Source organism: Lynx canadensis, chromosome B3 (assembly GCF_007474595.2).
Source record: "Lynx canadensis isolate LIC74 chromosome B3, mLynCan4.pri.v2, whole genome shotgun sequence".
NCBI classification, from domain to species: Eukaryota; Metazoa; Chordata; class Mammalia; order Carnivora; family Felidae; genus Lynx; species Lynx canadensis.
Window position 1 is genome coordinate 140970443 of NC_044308.2, and position 19197 is coordinate 140989639.

At 60.5% G+C, this 19197-nt stretch overlaps 1 protein-coding gene across 1 annotated transcript in view; it reads right to left on the bottom strand.

Annotated features, from left to right (window-relative positions):
• The window catches only part of CCDC85C (coiled-coil domain containing 85C), a 74694-nt gene that overhangs the window by 9131 nt on the left and 46366 nt on the right, over positions 1–19197 (bottom strand). The window contains exon 2 of the mRNA XM_030319943.1: positions 8048–8097. Within this exon, the coding sequence (XP_030175803.1) occupies positions 8048–8097 (50 nt within the window). The remainder of the gene's footprint in view (positions 1–8047; positions 8098–19197) is intronic.

The window sequence follows — 19197 nt, forward strand, 5'->3', positions numbered from 1 at the left end:
TGATTATGGCCAACCCTGGGCTGAACCAGAGGTGGGTGGCCCAGCGAGGGGTCCCCTCTGCCACCTGACACCAAAATGACAAAGACCCTGCCCCCTTGCCCAGCACCCCCTCGCCCCCCCAGCAGGGGGACCCCCCCCCCTCATCAGGGCACCTGCGCCTCTCGGGCTCGCCCACCCTGGGCAGGGGGGTCCACCTTCACTCAAAGGCAAAACTCCCAACCAATTATTTTCCTGGCCAGGTGACAGTTACCAACTCGTCTCCAATGGACAGTACGTTCTAACCCCAGTCACGCCGAACACCACACCCAGTGCCACCAGGCTCTCACCAGGCCCCCTGCCACCATTCTGCAGGAGCACGCCCCGCCCGCCTGGCCAGGCTGCTGAAAGAGCCCAGGTGTAAGACTCAGCGCAGCTCACACACTGACATTTATTTGGCCACACGGCCAGGGATGTGAGCCACCGCTCTCTCCCAGCAGTCCCTGGGACCAGGACGGCTGGACGCTGCCTGTCCTTCCCCAAAGGACCGTCTAGAACCTCATCCGGGCCTCGTCTCCCCCTCGTCCACACCTCCTCTGGTGCTAGACCAAATGGGTTCAGAAGGAACTCCCGTGTTGGTACTGAGAACACTGGTTTATGGAGCTCCCTCCCTCCCCCCGGATCATTTCCTCGGGAGGACATGTATGTACAAGGGGGTGGGAGGCAGTGTTTTTAATTAGCACATGCAATCCCCACCCCTGCCTTCAGTGATCATCTATAAATATTTGTGCGTCCACAGAACTTTATTAGCGACCCACCAAGCTGGCGGGGGAAAAACACACGATCTCTCGTTAGGGGCAACGGGACTAATGACACATCAAAATGAGGGACCATAACGGCACTTCAATCCAAATGAAAAATCCTGGGATGTGCCTGTTGGTGCCCAAGAATGAAATCCTTAGGTTTTCATCGCCGAGGGGATGCGGAGCTGAAATGGCCTTGTGGGTTGGCTGGGCCTGCTCAGGGTGGTTCAGGAAGCGGGGACAGGATGCCTGCCCTCCTATGGAATAGGATCCCAAACGAAGGTCCCTCAGGACCCAGGGAGAAAAGATCTGCCACACAGAGTGGGCGGGGCTCCCACATCCTTAAAGGACACATGGAGTGCAAATAGGTTTGCCCCTTCCAGCCACAGGGGACACCCGGGAGGCCACGCCCCTGCCCCCCTCCCTCCCTCCACCCCCCCTGCCGAGTCCGCTGTTAAGGACACGGGCCTCAGTCCCTGCGTCGCTGCCTGGCTCGGAGCTGGCGTGAACTCGGGCTGCCCCAGCCCCTCTGGGCCCCCGCGGGCACGCAGCGAGCTCCCCAGCCATTGCCCGCCGGGGGGCTCGGGGGAGCACCGTCAGAGGGCTCCTCCTGGAGCAGAAAAGGGCCACAGCAGGAAGCAAAGGGAGGACCCCGCCCATGTGCCCCTCCCTGGGCAGCAGCTGTGGATGGGCTCGCTCAGAGCAGCTGTCACCCCTCCCACCTGCTCCCAAAGGACTCCGGTCCCCGAGGGACCGTCTGCTGCAGCACCTACTGCGTGCACCCGGCAGGGACGCAGCGTCTACCGTGCGAAGCCAGGACCGGGAGGTGGGGCCCCAAGGGTGAACGCCGACAAAGGGGCGTCCGGAGAGCACTCGGACTACAAAGGCCAGCTGGGTGGATGCGGTGGCAGCTCAGTGAGCACGGCCTGCGTGGGGCACCGCGGAGGCCGCTGCCCCGTGGCTCTCTGCTGCCGTTCGGCAAAGCTGGACTCCAATGCCGGCTCGGGAAGGGCAGACCCCAGGAAGAATCTAGAGGCAGAACCGGGGCACCTGGGGGTGCTGAGCTCCCAGGAAGTGCCAGGAGGGTGCCAGGGCCGGGGGAGACCCGGAGGAGACAGGACAGCACACAGCACTCAAAACAGCCCCCACCACAGACACCACTGCAAACACGTCCCGCCAGGCGGTTCTACCTGAAACCAGCTTCTCGGGCGGCCGCAGGGGCGGGGCGGCTGCAAGGGAAGAGGAGCGGTGTCACCCAGGAAATGCCAGCCACGGCCCCCCTCGGCCCCCCCCTCCCCTGGTCCCTCGGTAGCCCAAAGGTGCCAGGGCCTCGGCTGGGCCGGGGTGGGCACCTCGGAGCCCCCACGTTTTTAGAAAGCCCCATGTTTACCAGGGCTGCCCAAGTGCCCGGCCCGCTCCCAGCCCTCTCGGGGCTCACACCAGGCCCCTGCACTGGCCTAGAGGCGCCCCGAGATGCCAGCCCGCCGGCTGGGAGGGGTGGGGGGGGTGTGACCGGCGAGGCCCCTCACACGGGCATGCTGGTACAACCGTCCGGCCACACTTGTCTTCTCGGTTTCCCCTTTAATTTCAAGAGAACTCATTTGCAGGCCGTTAAGAAGAGAGCGGCGGCTCCGTGGCTGGGGGCCCAGACGGTTCTTCCTAATTGGTGCTCAGATCAGGCAGCGGAGGCCCCACGCGTGGCGAATGTACGGTTACTATTACTCACCCACTGCTGGCACCGCGTCCCTACTCCCCATGCAATGTCAGACCCCAAATCCCAGGTTTCAAACTCGAGCGTGTGGCTGATGGCAGAACACCCAGACGGTCTCATCCACCACAGTGACCATCGGCCCCTTACAGGTCCCCTCGGCAATAAGGTGAGTGAGAGGCAGGGACAGGCCTCGGGATCTCCCCAGGAAGGAGTGGGGGGCTTTGGGGAGGGGAAGAGATTTGCAAAATCCAAATCCCACCGCGGCTGGGTGAGTCTGAGCAGCCCATCAGTGTTCCAGGTCTCTGCTGCTTGCAGGTAAATCGGGGTCACAAAGGGCACTCGGCTGCTGGATGGCCCACGACTCTTTCCACTGGCCAGCCCTAGTCCTCAGTGCTTTGCGGGATTCGCCCTTTAATCTTGGGGCGGCCACCATCAGTGTCCCCATTTTACAGACGAGAAAACTGAGGCACAGAGAGGTTAAGCCCCTGGCCCAACGCCCCCCAGCTGGTAAGCGGCACTTTGGCGACTTGAACCAGGCCCTCTAGCCCTAGAGTCCTGGGCTTGGCCTTGACGGTCACCCAGCATGTGGCTCACAGTGGACAGCGATTAAGCCTCAGGCATAGAGGTGGTATTCCTAGCCTCCTTCTGCCCATATTGCTAGACAGACCATCTGCTCAGATGCTAGAAAGGTTTCCTCCCTGGTTGAAGGAGAGGTTCAAGGACCGGTTCTGAGGTTCTGCTAAAGACGTAGCTAAAGCCCTCCAGAGATCCAGAAGGCACACCATTCACAAGGGAGGGAGCAGGACGTGACCACCATGCCTCAAGCAGGGACAGCCCAGGGCCCGTCAACCAGCAGCGACCTGTCCCAGAAGGCACCACCAAAGAAAGACTGGAGGCCAGCGTCTCTGGACAGCTTGGGCAAGGGAACGGGCCACTCAGGACGACAGGTCTTCCCCGGGGACTCAGAACACAGCACTGAGGCCTCAGCACAGGCTTAGAGGGTGGCAGACTATTCCGCTGTCCCCCGGCCCGTATGGTTCAAAACTCAGACAAAGGCCAGAAAGGAGCAGTTCATACGGGGACGGGCCAGGCCCAGCCAGGTGGGCACAAGTCTACCACAGACCTCGAACATCCCAGGTCCCTGAGAGCAGGAAAAAGAGAGAAGGGCAGGCAGTGCCCGGCAGGCAGCGGGCATCACCGTCATCCCTGCCTCACAGGTAAGGAACCTGAAGCATCAGGACATAACGCATCATGCCTAAAGCCACACAGCAGGTGAGTGCTGGGGCATCATTTGAACTCCAATTCCTCTAGAGCCCAAACCCACTTCTTCATACCATCAGGCCAATGACGCCGTTGCTGCAGGCTAGATTGTGTCCCCCCAGGTTCATACGTTGACCCCGTGACCCCTAGAACCATGAGACAGCACACTTCTGTTGCTGAAGCTACCCGGTCTATGCCTCTTTGTTACAGCGGCCCCAGGACACTGATACAGTCACTCAGGCCCGGACGCCCTCCTCCGCCCAGGCCTCAGCTTCCCCATCTGCGCTTGGTGTAAATCCTGGGGTCACTTCTAACCTGAGTGGTTCAGGCGACCCTGCGTGGCGTGGCAGGATAGAGAAAGGGCAGGCACAGGGGTGAGGAGGAGGGAGGCGGGCCTGGACCGCGGCCTCCATCCCCAGGATGGCTGCCCACTCGCCCCGTGTGACATCAGCCCGAACGTCACTGGCTCTTTTGTAAAGCTGGCTTCTGGGCGAACAGGGAGCCTTACATTTATCAGCCCAGCAGGGGGATTAAGCGAGGGAACCAAGAGCCGAGGCCCCGGCGTCAATGACAGCCGCCCCCACCCCAGCCCGGCCGGGCACAGAATCCACAGGAAAAGGAATCATGTGTATGGGGGCTCGAGATGAATCATCGCAGAGGAGGCAGCTGTGTTGACGGAATTTTAAAGCCGACACGAGAAAGAAAATACGAACTGCAATACGGTAATTTAGTCTGTGAACACTCTGGCACATTTTTAATTAAAGCTATTTTGGAGTTAAATAGAGGCCACGAGGGGAGGGGAGGGGAGAGGCGGGGGCAGTGGGAAGCGGAGGCCGCAGAGGCCCAGACCCCGGAGCCACGTCCCCTTAAGACGGTTCAAAGAGGAACAGCACTTTCTCCTGCTTTTCGCCGAAACGGCAGGTGCCGGACTTTCCTGCAGTTCCCGTGCGGTTTGATCTCAATGACAAGGCTTAAGTGCCAGAATCATAAAATCTGACAAGCCCGAGCTCACAAGACCCAGGCCAGAAGCCCACCTGTGGCAGGAAGGAATCTCTCTCCCCAAGATTCCCAAGTGTGGGCATCCATCACGTGACTGCCTCCAAAGACGACCAGCTCACTACACCTCATGAAGCAGCTGGTCCTTGGTTCGGCAAGAGCCAGCCTCAGCCTCCCCTCTTGCCCCAGGACTCTGGGTGGGTGGGTGGCCAGGGGCTCCCCGAGATGTATCCACCTAGTCTAGCTGAGCTAGGCCCTGGAGATGCAGATGTGACCGGTCGGACCCAGCAGCCAGTCCCTGAGTCGCCAACAGCCCGGCAGGGGTGGGGGGCAGGCTCCCCAAGAGAGGATCGCGACAGCCTAGCAGCAAGGGAGGGCGACTCACAGGGCTGAGAGCTCAGACTAAGGACCGAGCCCCCTGGGGGTGGTTGGGGAGGGAGGCTGTCGGGAGGGGGCCGTGCCTGAACCCCTTCTTCCCTGGACTCTCTTAGAACGAGGCCAGTACTCCCATCATGGGCCTTGTCCCACCTGGGGGGCTCTCCCCGCCTCTGCCGTCCTCCGGCAGCCTCCTCACACACATGAGTCCTGCTAGCTGAACAAGGAGGTGGTCAGGCCCGTGCCTCGTCACCCCCGAACCCCTAGGGCCATGCACAGCAGGTCACCAACTATACACGAACTATACACGAAGCCCATTTTACAGGTGAGCAAACCGAATGGTGCCATCTGAGCTGCCCCAGGAATCCAAAAGCAAATGAGGTGTGAGTTGCCACTAGGAAGCTGACAGCAGGCCGGGGGGGTGGGGGGGGGGGCGGCTGTCTCACTGTCTCTGTCTCTCATCTCTCCCAAAAGGCTCAGAACAGCAGTGCCCTCCTCTGCAGTCAGATGACCAACCCACCCTCGGGGCCAAGCTCTGGTGACAGCAGGTGGGAGGGCAGCAGGAGCCCCGGCCATGACCCTGGGGACATTCTGCCAGTGGCTCCTGGGTGTCATTGCTGACCGTAGGTTGAGGCCCAACCGTTTTGCTACAATAAGGGGTCAAGGACGCACAGCGCACTGGCGGAGGAGGGCCGAGGCCCCAGCACCACGTGGCTGACACTGGATGCTTGGGACGCTGGATGCTGAGTCCCCGGAACTGTCCCTCTACTAGCAGTAAGCCGGGCAAAGCTCATTCTTGTCCCTAAATCTCAGTCTAACCGCCTGCAGCCAGCAAGCCTGGATCCCAGCGAGGGTCTGCAAGCCCCCATCTTTGGGTATCTCTGCTTGGCCCAGGCGTGGGCACCAGTGGAGGACAGACAGAGCCCTACTGCTGCTGCCTCCAGACCAAGGCCCCAGGTATGACCCCTGGGAGCAGGTCCGAGCAGGCTTGGGGGTGGGAGAGTGGGGGGCAGGCAGAGCCAACCACTGCTCAGGCGTCTGCTGTCCCCCTGCTGCCCAGACACAGGGCCCCTGACAACCTCCAACTCTGCACATGTGGGCACGGGGCCAGTGCGCACAGCCATCGGGGCCTCCTTTGTGACAGCAGGGGCGCCCCCAGGGAGGAAGGACTAGAAGGGACCCCTACTTCAGGTCCTGAGTGTGTGCACATCTCCCCCAAGTCCACAGCCAGACCCACCACTGGGAATCGGGGTATATTCTCCCAGTGGGACAATGTGGCCCGGGGTCGGGGACACTCCTGTGTTTGTGGGAAAGGGACCACAAGCTATGCCCGGTTGGACCACAGAACCACAAGGCAAACAGCATCCTGAATTCGGGGCCTGGGCTCTCAACGTGTTCCTCCAAGGGAACAATGAAACAAAGGACAGTCAGGCTGGGACAGACTCACGAGGCCACTGACCCGAAGCTTCGGGTCCAGATCGTGGTCCCGGCCTTCGTTCTGCCGTCCAGTGGGCACCTGCCCACGGCAAAGGTCCCCGAGCCTTAAATCTGCCCCTCCCCAACCCCCAATTCTCCCAGCATCACTTCTGCCTACAGCTCCTGCAGCCCAGGCCACATACCCTCCTTATCAACCCCCACATCAGGCCCACTCAGAATGCAAGGTGCCCCAGCAACCCCCCCCCCGCCCCCCGGGCCAGGTGAGACCCGAGCCCCGCCCCACCCGAGGAGGCAAAGAAGCCAACAGGTCTTGTGGCCAAGCCCTTCTGCCACACAGCACCTGAACCATATAGAGAGTTACCAAACCAGCCCTGCAATTCAGTGCCTGGTGACGTACCACAGCATGGGTGCGGTGGCCCTGGCAGTGTGGACAAGTGAGTCCTGCTAGGCTGTGGGACTGCCCACCCGGCCCACGTGGGGGTGAGGCGTGGCATGGCCGTGGTGGGAGCTGTCCTGCGTGCCGGGGCCGTGAGCCTCCCAGCAGCCACCCAACGGGCAGAGAGGGGGCCTCGGGCTTCCCGAGCGGGACAGTGGCACCAAGCCTGCTGGTCGCCTAGCAACGGGGCCGGGCAGCTGAGCCCTCCCCGGGATTGGTTCCCAGAGAAACGCTCTGGGCATTCTGGCCAACACTTACGGGCTGGGGGCATGGCAGGGGAGGGGGAGGGGAGAGTAAGCCAAGGATGGGGACAAGGGAGGGAGAGGCTGGAGCGGCTGCCCAAGCCAGGTGGCCCCCAGGACCCCACACGGGGCTGACCACAGCCTCCCGTCCCTGTCCCCGCCCACGGCAGAGAAGGCCCCCGTCCTGGCAGTCACCACCCTGCTCCGCTCCAGCCGTCCTCAGCAGGAGCAGAGCCGTGTGCACCCCTGCACCGGCTGTCACCCTGCCCGGCCTCCCCGCTGTGTTGTCCTCATCCTCCAGCCTCTAACCTGCCCTCCCTGTGCCGGGGACGAGCCGGTGATAAGACAGCCTCCTCATCTGCCTGTGGGCGGAGGGCGGACCCCGGCCGGGAAAGGAATAAGGGCGGCAGGAGCAGGGAGGTTTCCATGCGGGAGAGAGTGGGGATGTGCCTGCCCCCCCTCCGGCCCATCCGAGGGGCAAAGCGGCCCCTCCTTCAGCAATTGCACAGTGCACACCATCTCTGGGACAGGCCTAGGGCTGACCCGAGGAGCTCACAGACTCCTGGGGACAGCAGGGAGAGGCTGTGATGGGAGACACCCCAAAGGCCGTGGCGCAAGGGTTAGGTCCGTGACCCCCAAGTTCCAGGGGGTGACTCCGGACGGCAGTGGGGGCAGGTGGGTGGCTATAAGCCCCAGGTAGGCTGGGACATGGGTGGGCACTGGAGCGGTGGGGTGGGGGGTGGGGGTGGGGGCTCGCACCGGCCCCTCGAGTGCAGTGCCCCCCGCTGTCTACCACCCCCAGTCAGCTTACCTGTGCGAGGGCCTTGGTCTCCAGCTGCCTGATGTAGGTGGACGAGGGATCTGTAACGACACAAGTAGGGAGCATCTTAGTCATCAGACTCGGTCTCCAGTGAGAGTCACACCCCCGATCGGAGGCCCTGATGGGACCCTCACAGCCAAGGGGCAGCACACAGCGGGGTATGGGGTCCAGGGAGCCCCGTCCCCGGCACGGTGGGGAAACTGAGGCCCCGGAGGCGTCCAGGACTCCTCCGCTCCACCCTGCCTGGCACACAGGAACTTCGGGAGGCACACGTACTGTGGGCGAGCCACCAGCTTTCCTGGAGGACTCTGCCGACGAGAGCAGTCAGCGGCCGCGCCCTGGGCCAAGTCAGGGACACGCTCCCCAACCGTGCACCCCCAGTTTCCGAAAGCGGCAGGGGGGGAAAGCCACCCTCCCTCACCACCCTCACATGTTTTGCAATCACATCAGAAAGGCAGATAAATTGCCCAGTCCTGCCTCCCAGAGCCCTGGTCCTGCCTCCCCATCAGGCTAGAAATCAGCCCCACCAGCAGAGGACAGAAGCGCTAACCGAGTCACCCCGGGCCAGGCTGGGGTGAGGGAGCCTGCCGAGGAGGAAGCCGAGGGCAACCCAGAGCACAGGGGCCAGGAGGGGACTGCGGGACCCACGGCAGGGAGGGGCAGGGCAGGGCAGGGAAGGGGACGCCGCCACCATCACGGCAGGTGTGGCTGTGCAGGTGGAAAGACAGGCCACCCGGTAAGGGACAGGCTCCGTGCTTCCTGTCCACATGAGCACCGCACCGGGGTTCACGCGGCCCGGACACCAGCCTACACCCCGTCCACCGGGCCAGTCACTCACTGCTCCTCCTGCCCTCAACAGGACACCCGGGCTCCCCAGCCCTTTATCTCAGAAGTCACCATGGGGCGCCTGGGTGGCTCAGTCGGTTAAGCATCCGACTTCAGCTCAGGTCGTGATCTCATAGTTCGTGGGTTCGAGCCCCAAGTCGGGCTCTGTGATGACAGCTCAGAGCCTGGAGCCTGCTTCACATTCTGTGTCTCCCTCTACTCTCTGCCCCTCCCCTGCTCATTCTCTCTCTCTCTCTCTCTCTCTCTCTCTCTCTCAAAAATAAATAATAAAGATTTAAAGAATAAAAAAATAAATAGATAAATAAAAGCCACCAGAGAAGCCACCAGACCCTCGGCCAAAGCCACCTCTCTATAGCACTGCCTTGGGAGGCGGACCCTGCGGGACTCATAACACACCTGTGCTGTGGGACAAGCTGGACCATTGGGCCACCTAGGGAAAATGAGGCATCTGCCCCCCACACACAGCCGGTGCTACCCGACGAGCCCCTGGGTGATATGGATATCATGCCCGCCCCCCCCACTCATGCTCAGCTGGCGGTCCCCTCCCCAGAAGGCCAGAACCTCCCTCCGCTGGGGCTGGGGCTCAGCCCAGGCCTCAAGAGCTCCAGCCCATCCATCAGCAAGGCCACCAAGGCCACACTCTGAGGCTACCCCCAGCTACGGGAGGCAGTCTGTACACAGAGGTGCCCCCTCTGCCCAGTGACCTGCCTGCTGGGGGGCACTATGGGCAGGGCCTTCGGGAGCTCCGCCCACCCAGCCCTGGCCTGGGCCCAGGAGCATCAGCCCAGCCCGGGAGCAGGAATGGGGGGGGACGGCCGGGCCCACCCACTAACCCCTGAGAAATGACACAACAGGCTCCTCCCGCCCCGAGTCAGCACCACTCAGCTCCCAGGAATGCGGGGCCTGCTGGAGAGGGAGGAGGGCCGCTCCCCCGCAGGCCTGCCGCCCTCACCCTCAGGGATGGCACTGGGGAGCCCCCATGTGGGGGGCTGCCCCCCACACCACCTCACCACCCCCCAGCCCTGCAGAGCTCCTTGACGGCCAGGAAATCAAGGCTCTGAGTTGAAGTGGTTTGTTCACGGCACAACTCAGGGCAGCAGCGGAGGTGGGACGGGAGCCCGGGGCAGAGGGTGACCCCAAGGGCCTCCTCGTTAGGACCCCGTGTGCATGCCCTGTGCCCGCCCCCCAGCCTCAGTTTATTCTCAGTCAGCCAGGACGGACAGACACTTCCCACATCACACCCACGCAAACAGGCCTGACGGGAAAGGCCTCAGGGTGTGCCGGGCCCCTCTGGGCATAGGGAGGCAGAGGGTTCCCTGGGACACCAGCCGGGGAATCAGTGGACACACGCTGCAGAGATCTCCCAGCTCTCTCGTCTCGCCCTTTAAGACAAGGAGGCCCAAATAACTAGCCGAGCCCTGTGTGGCCTCCCTCTGGGTGGGGTCGGTGGGGGAGGGAAGACCCACCCCGGGGGTGCCACCCGGCAGCCCCAGCATCTGGCGAGGGTCCAACAGGCATCCTCCCCACTTTGCAGATCCGGAGGCCGAGAGGAGCGGCGTCCCCCGCTGCGGGCGGGTGAGCAGGGGAGCCCAGGGCCCAGGCTGCCAGACCCTCTCCCCGCCGCCCGGGGCCCACGACCCCAAGCGTCTGGCTGCTGTGAGCTGAGAGCACAGCACCGTGAGGAGGAGCTGGCACGCGTCCCAGAAAGAAGACGTGATTCTTGGTCAAGCCTCTCTCCTGGACCCTCCGCGACCGCCTGATTCTCCGGCACGGCGGCGAGCCGGCCCCCCCTGCTCACCGCGGCCCCCACCGGGGGCAGCACTGCCAGGCACAGCCCTGAACTCAGGAGGCGACCGACCAGTCACCTGCACGCCACCAGGGGCCTGCCCTGCCCTCCACGAGCCATCGGGAAGTGGGCACATTTCCGCCCCGGTTTCCTGGTATGGGGGTGGTTCTGTCTCCCTCTGCCAATTTCTAGGGGTCCACCAGGAGCTCCTAGCATTTCCTTTTTTTTTTTTTTTTTTTTTTAAGTTTATTCATCTTTTTTGAGAGAGAGAGCATGCGAGAGCGAGCGGGGGCGGGACAGAGAGGGAGAGAATCCCAAGCAGGCTCCACGCTGTCAGCGCACAGCCCGATGCGGGGCTCGAACTCACGAACCCTGAGATCGAAAGCAAGAATCCGGCGTGAACGACGGAGCCACCCAGGTGCCCCTAGCACTGACCCTCTTGGTCAGACCACAGCCGGAGTCACGGACTGGGAAGGAGTCAGCAGATGTGCCGACCGAGCCTCAGCGCCCTCTCTGGACTGCGGGCGGGCCGGACACACACCACTGTTCCTGCCCGAGCAAGCCAATCCCTCGGCCACGGCCAGGTCCAGCCCGCGCCTCCCAGGATGGCACCGAGGAAAAGAGAGCAGGGACAGAGCCGGCACCAGGAGAAGGGACACAGGCGAGGCCACAAATGACCCAACAACGCCCCAGCCCCCCCACCCGCTGCTGCCAGGAGCAGACCTCAGGGCCCACGGGCCACAGCACACAGGCCACACGGGGGCACAGACCCGGCGCTGCCCCCACTCAACCCACCGTTACGGTTTGCCCCAAACCCCACGCAGCTGCAGAGAACACAGTATCTTTCAGACCACCAGGGTCTGCTGGGCTTTTCCTTCTCATTCCTAGAGCACAACAGGGGAGGTCTCAAAACATTTTAAATCATCTGGTGCGTCCGATGGAATCTATCCTCAAGAGTTCGTTCTCATCATGAGGAATGCAGACCGTGTGTGACAGTGGCCAGAAATGGAAACAACCATTTGTCCGATGACCGCAGAGAGCCACGCCCTGTCATTCAAACGACGCTGAAGAAGGATGTCCCTCCTCGACAGTATGGAAAACCCTTCACCACCCCCCCCCCCCCCCCTGGAAAGAACTGGACGTAAAAAGGTGCACACAGTTGGTCTTGTGCGTAACAATATCGATGCAAGGAAACAAATTCAGGAGGGAGGTACGTGGGGACATCGACGGTGGTGCTCACATACGGGGACAAGTGACTATCCGCACCACTCGTTGTTAATTTTCAAATAATCTACTTCCAGAAGAGGGAGAAATCTTTCTTTTATTAAAAAAGAGAGAGAGAGAAAGGATTAAATTCTCACACCAGCATCTTGCCGAGCCGCCCACGGACATCACAGAAGCAGCAGGGTGGCCAGGAGGATGGCCAATCAGCGCCCCCCTCTGCCCACCTCTCCCAGCTCTGGTCTGGGGGCCGTTCCTGAGGCCTGAGTCTGCCCCTTCCCCCACCCCACCCCCCCCCCCCCGAGTTTAAGAGGATTCGAGGCTGCCTCGGCCACATTCAAACCCATCCCCACACTCAGCTCCCCAGACCAGGCTCTGCTCCCTGCCAGGGGCCCAGGAGCCAGACATCTGGTTGCCCATGGGTCAGAGCAGGTGTCCTGCAGCAGGAAGAGTGGCAGCAAGGTGGACCTTCTGGAACAGGGGAGGGAGACCCCGGAGGGCCGGGCTCCCTGGGAGGATGATCCTTCCCAGCGGCCTCGGGCAACTCGTGATCCCGCTGGGCGCCTCTGAGCCCCAGCCTCTCGGAGATGAGTGTGTAATTAAATTAATCCCAGGGTTTGCAGTGGTGAGAAACAGAGCCCCAAGGGGAGGGATGCGTCATTTCCCGGCTCAGCTGTTTGTGGGGACCCCTGGGGCTGGGCTGGCCGGTGTGTCCCCTCCACAATGCAGCTTCTATCTGGGGGCCGGGGGGGTGGCGGCAAGGGAGAGGGGCCTGCGATATTCTTGCTTCTGAGAGCTAGAGCGTTGGCCCTCGCCCCGGCCTCCTTGCAGATCCTGTGTTCCCGGGAGAACATGGAGGGCCATGCAGCCCACGGACGGGAGGGTCTCATGGAGCCCACAGGGTCTGCAAGATCCCCTCACGGGTACAGACCACGAGTCCACCCCTGCCTTCTCAGAGGGTGGGTCTGGCAACACATCACATCCCCCCCTCCCGGCCAGGTACCCTCCCCAGCCTCACCTCTAGTCCGAATGGTAAAACTCTGAGGGGTACCGGGGTGGCTCAGTCGGTTGAGCATCCCACTTTGGCTCAGGTCATGATCTCACGGTTCGTGGGTTCGAGCCCCGCCTCGGGCTCTGTGCTGAGAGCTCGGAGCCTACAGCCTGCTTCAGATTCTCTCTCTCCCTCTCTCTCTGCCCCTCCCCTGCTCACACTCGGTCTCGCAAAATAAATAAACATTAAAAAAAATTAAAAAAAAAAAAAAAAGAATTTGGGAGTCAGAGGCCACATGCAATCATCCCTGTAAACCCTCGTCACCAACTCAGCCCTAGGCACATAGCAGGCCCTCGGGAAAAGTCTAAACACCTGCCAGGTGGTCAGTTCTCCACCCTACAAGGTCCCAGTGGCAGGAGCTCCAATGAAAAGCACTCAGGCTGAGACCATGTGTGACACAGCACCCCCACCCCACACAGGACACCCCAGAAAGACCCAGAAGCAGAGCATCCAAGGTGCTAAGAGCAGGTGTCCCTCCAAATCTCATCCAACAGCAACGGCCAGCCACACCGCGAGCTTACGTCTGAGTGTGGGTGCGGCGGGGGTTCAAGTACACGCGGGGTGTGTGGGAGGTGATCCCAGGGAGCCCAGGTACGGGAGTCGGGAGGTGAGGCGGGGAACAGAAGGAGCTGATGAAGCTGGTGTCAATCTGCGCGGGAGGGTCTCAGAGTTACCCCCTGCCCCAGGGCTCGCTGCTGGGGGCAGCTCGTGGGGGACAGGTGCTGATGCCCCAGCGTTGCCCACCCGGAGAGCTACAGGCACCAGCAGGTGAAGTGGGCGGTGGACACGGAAGCAGTAAGTGCCACGGGGATCTGGGCAGAATCCAACAGTGTCTGTCACAGCTCAGGAGAAAGTACGATCTTCCCCCTCTGCATAGGAAGGAGTGGGGGCGGGGGGGGAGGTGTACAATGACACACAGTGACACATGGGGCCTGACTCTCCAGCTGCTTCCCTTCCCAACCCTGCCCCCCTCCCAGCCGCCTCCCGCGGAGCGGGGTCCCCACGAGGTCTCGGGGACAGGCAGGCTTGGTGGCAGGCCATTCGTTCGCAGGAGACCGGGCCGCACCCGCCTTGGGCCTCCTCCGTGGGGGTGGCTGACATTTCCACACCGCCGCTCAGTTGATGACATTCCCTTCTCCTTCCACTTCATTAAGATGGGCCGGCACCGGGGACTGTGGCTCCATCAGGGCAGAAGGGCCTCATCAAAGGCCAGCACATCGTCGTTCCGGGCGTCCGGCCCTCTGCCCCAGAGGGTGGACCCGGCTCCCGAGAGCACATCTGCTCTCCCGTGGACTTGGCTTCTCGGCTTCTCTCCCTTCTCCCCAGCCAGGACTCCGCCCCAAGGGACAGCAAGTGCCTACCACTACCTGTAGGTCGGGGCTTGGAAATCAAAACCAGGGGGGCCAGGCCTGGGAGATGCCCCCAACGTGCAGATGAGGTAACTGAGGCTCAGGGAGGTGAAGCGAGATTCGTAGACCATGCACGGGCGGAGCGGCCTCCTCCGGTACAGTGCAGCCCCGGGCTCTAGACGGAAGCAGAGGCCACCCTACCTGCAGCGCCCGGCCCCCGCTGCCAGTGCTCAGTCCCCGAGGGGCCTCTGCCCCACCCTGTCCCGCCCACAGGCCAGATCAGCAGGTCTTGGAGCTGCACGGCCCTGCCGCCCTCACGTCTGACACATCGCACTCCCGGTCCCCTCCAGCAGCACCTGGAAATGGTCCATCTTCTTAAGGGACCCGGGGGATGTTCTAACCCCAGGCTCACCTACTTCCTGAACGCTGGGCCTCTGCTGGACAGAAGCCTCTGGAATGTTGAAGGCTCCCGACGTAGGTGAGGAGACACGAGAAGCTGTTTCCTGACCTCAGTGCAGTGCGCCCACCCAAACCCTCCCAGGGACCCTGCCAGGAGGGCAGCAGAAAGCCTGTCCTGTAGAGGAGAAGAAGGATGCTCACAGAGTGACCGGGTCTGCCCAAGCTCACAAAGCCAGGCACCAGCAGGACCAACAGCCACACATGCTCGTCCAAGGGCATGGTCCCCTTCTCAGAGGGTCCCCCAGCCTAACGAAGGGGGCAAAGACTGAACAGGTATATACAGCCTGGGGGGTAGAGGGCAGGGAGAAATCAGGGGCTCCTTCCTGAAGGAGGCGGCACCTGAGCTGAGCCCTGGACTGAGATGAAAGCAAGCAGAGCTGATAGGCAGGCAAGTGGAGTGGGGATGGAAGGCAAGTCTGAGCAGGGCACAGCGTGAGCAAAGGCACAGAAGCGAGACCATGGCAGGCAGGTTGGGGAGCACCTGAGCTGCTCGAAGGCCATCAGTATCTGCTTCCTGGCACACACCGCAGCCCGGAGAGGCGCGGGCTGAATGTGAGACAGGTATTACTTATGGATGAAGGCGAGAGGACTGAGGGAGGCATATCGGGGGGAACATCGGGTTCCCGTGAGGACGCCTCTGAGCCGTGGCGGCACTGAGCCAGGCTGGGCACCTTGGCCCCTGCCGCTCCCTCCTCTGCCTGGTTGCCCACCTGAGCTGCCGGGCAGGTGTGCAGGGGGGCCCGGGCCAAAGCCACTAGCCACAAGCTCAGCAGTGACTCCCAGAGCCCCAGGGGTGGGACAGGGTTCTCACATCCACGCAGGGCATTGAGAACAGCACCTGCTTCCCATTCACACACTGAACTTCTACTAGGTTAGGGCAGGTGCCGGGCAAAACCCCCAGCGCCACCCCATGTGATCCTCATGCCAAGCTGATGAGACGGGTCCTGTCACTACTAGCCCTGTTTAGTGGAGAGGAGCCTGAGCCTCAGAGAGGTTAAGTATCAAGTCCAAAGTCACACAGTGAGAACACTGCTCCGCAGCCTCTGTGCCAACAGGCTGGCACCCAGCCCCTCCCACTCCACCTCCATGCCAAGACAGGCAGGATCACGGAAACCTTAACTCAAGAGATGAAACGGGACGGCCACAATCGGAGCCCCACCCTCTCCATCCTGAGCCCACAGAGGAAAGAAAATTAACTGGCGCTGAGAAAAACAAATAATTGCGTTAATGAAAACTGGGACCTGTCCCTGCTGGCCACTCAGCCTCTCCCAAGACACATGGCTGCCCTGTTGCTCGCTGTCTGCCCCTCTGCGCGCTCTCGCACAGCTCTGGGGACCCTTGTGGATCGGCACCCTGTCTACCCAGGGCCTCAAGGGTGCCTGGCGTTTAATTCCAGAAAAGCCACATGGCTCCCAGACCCGGACTGCAATCTCGAGGGAGCAGCCAAACAGGAAGCTGTGTCCAAGTTGGCTGATTCAGAACGTGCCCGGCTTGGATCCGCCTGGTCGCCTCTGGCATTCGCAAACCGAACACTCAGACTCGTTTCTCCATCTACTACTTAGGAAGCCTGGCAAGTCCATTTGAAACGGTGTCATTGTTTCCAGCCAGAGGAGAAGAGGAAAAAGAGAATTCCCCTCCTGTTAATTTCACGCCCAGAAATTAACCTGTATGTGCAGGTGTGGGTGAGGGCACTGTCCAAGTCTCCCACCCCACCAACCTTGACTTCGCTGTGAATGATTGGAAATTATCCATAAAGGCCAAGAACCAAAATCTACCCGGCTGCCTGGCAAGGACACCTAGCCACATCGGGGCCAGTGGCTCTCAGCATGGCTGCATGGACACTCCCCAGGGACTCCTTAGTATCTGCTATCTTCCTCCGTGAGATCAACTGCATTGAACTCTAGGGCAGGTCCCTGGACGTCCACATGCATTTTAGATGTCCTCCAGGTGATTTTAACACATAGGCGAGGCTGGGAACCCCTGATCTATGCTGAGCAGTGACTGTTCCAACCATCCGCCTCTCCGGCTCCACCTGTGAGAAGCCCCTCGCCCATCCAGCCGAAGTGCGGGGATTTTGCTGAGGCTGAGGTATGCAGGACTTAGGTCTGAAATGGGGTTGGGGTGGGGAAAGATAACATTTACTGAGCCCCGAAACATATGTGGCAAGCCCCCTTGGTAGCAAAAAGGGGGGACGTAGACTACTAGACTACTTTCGGGAGAAAGGAGGGGGGTTGTTTTTTTCATTAGATGTCAGTCAGGTCTCTATTGAGCGCCAGGCCCTGCGTGATGGAACCAACCGTCCTTCAGAAGACGCAGGAACAGCGGGGAGGCATTGGCGGGGGCAGGACACCAGGAGACTCCAGCCATGTGCAGAGCTGGGAACGTGTGGCCAAAGAAGCAGGCTCAGGAAAGTGGGAAAACCTAGGTGTGGTGGGGCCATCAGACCCAGGGGATCCCTGTTCCCAGACACACGGGAGCCGGAGGTGAGGCAAAGAGGTCTGACGTCTCCGCAAGCACTTCACCCTACACATGAGAAGCAGTGGTGGGGCTCAAAGGCTCGGGAAGCAGCATCACGTCTGCACAGGCTTTACTGACTCAGTGAAAACAAGAATAAATTATCACGAACCAGGTGGTGGGATTGCTGGGGTGGTGAGAGCCCAGAGACGAGAGCTCCGAGTGGAACGGACTCCACGGAAAGATGCCAAAGCCACGTGGAGGGGGCAGACTGGGACCCAGAGAAGCTTGCACACCTGGCACGTGGCCCACGTGGCATCCTGTGCCTGTGGGGCAGAGACGGAGTATTTTGTGAACAGAGTTGCAGCAGCTGACTGGCCATCGTCTGGAACAAAATTTGATCCCAACCTCACACCGCACACAGAAAGCAGTTCCAACAGGGACAGAGCGTTCTACGTGAAAAGGCAAACTTGAAATCGAGGCTCTTCTGAGACGTGCTACAACATGAATGACCCTTACAACTTCATGCCACGGGAGAGAAGCCTTCACAAAAGACCACATACTGTAGGCTCGCGTTTGTATGAAACACCCAGAACAGGCAAATTTATAGAGACGGAAAGTAGATCAGCGATTGCCAGGGGCCAAGGGGAAGAATGATTGGGGAGTGACAACTCATGGGCACGGGCTCTTTCCAGGGTGATGAAAAGGCTCTGTAATCCATTTTCATAGTTGTGCAACTCTGTGAACATACTCAAAAACACACTACACCGATTTACATATAAACCATGAGAATTTTGTCTCAATGCAGCAGTTACAAAGATGAACCGCCTCAGCTTTCAGGTACAAAGGCTTTCTCACTCAAGAAACAAAAAGAGGGGCGCCCGGGTGGCTCAGTCGATTAAGCGTCCGACTTCGGCTCAGGCCATGATCTCACAGCTTGTGAGTTCGAGCCCCGCGTCGGGCTCTGTGCTGACAGCTGGGAGCCTGGAGCCTGCTTCGGATTCTGTGTGTCCCTTTCTCCGCCCTTCCCCTGCTCATGCTCTCGCTCGCTCTCTCTCTCTCTCCCTCAAAAATAAATAAACACAATGGGGAGCCTGGGTGGCTCAGTCGGTTAAGCGTCCGACTTCAGCTGAGGTCACGATCTCACGGTTCGTGAGTTCAAGCCCCACGTCAGGCTCTGTGCTGATGGCTCAGAGCCTGGAGCCTGTTTCAGATTCTGTGTCTCCCTCTCTCTCTGACCCTCCCCCGTTCATGCTCTGTCTCTCTCTGTCTCAAAAATAAATAAACGTTTAAAAAAAATTTTTTTTAAATAATAAAATAAATAAATAAACACTAAAAAAAATTTTTTTTTAAAGAAAAGAAAGAAAAAAGAACAAACCATAAAGGGAAAGCCTGTCAAACCCCGTTGTGTGAACATTACAACCTTGCCCAACAGCAAACAACAGATCTGTGGGCACAGTTAGAAGACCGGCTGTGGTCGGGGAAGCGCCGTGTTCAAGTCCCGCCCCGGAATGCACAGAGGGTCACACGGAATACACACAGGACTCCTATAAATCAATAAGGAAATACGTGAGTACGGGCACAGGCTCCATGGGAGGTGAGTCACAGACGGAAATGGGCAAGAAGACGCCCGCTGCGTGCGTAATCAGGGAAATGCAAATTAAGACAATGAGATGCCATTTCAGTTACTGGACTGGCAGAAAGTGTGAAGGGGTAAGTTGGTGTGATGGCAAGTGCGTAAGCACCGGGGAGCGCGGGGTGCCCACTGGGGCACCTGGCGCAGCTTCCTGCCCTATAGAAGGTGCGCACGCCCCCAAGGAGCCCAGGCACAGCTGTGCGAGGAGACACGTACAAGAACGCGTCCGCAGCACTGGCCACGGCAGCGAAAAATAGGACACCACCACAACATCCCCTTGGAAGACAGGACAGTCTGTAGTTCTGACCAAACAACGAAATAGGAGAGGTAGAAATGAAA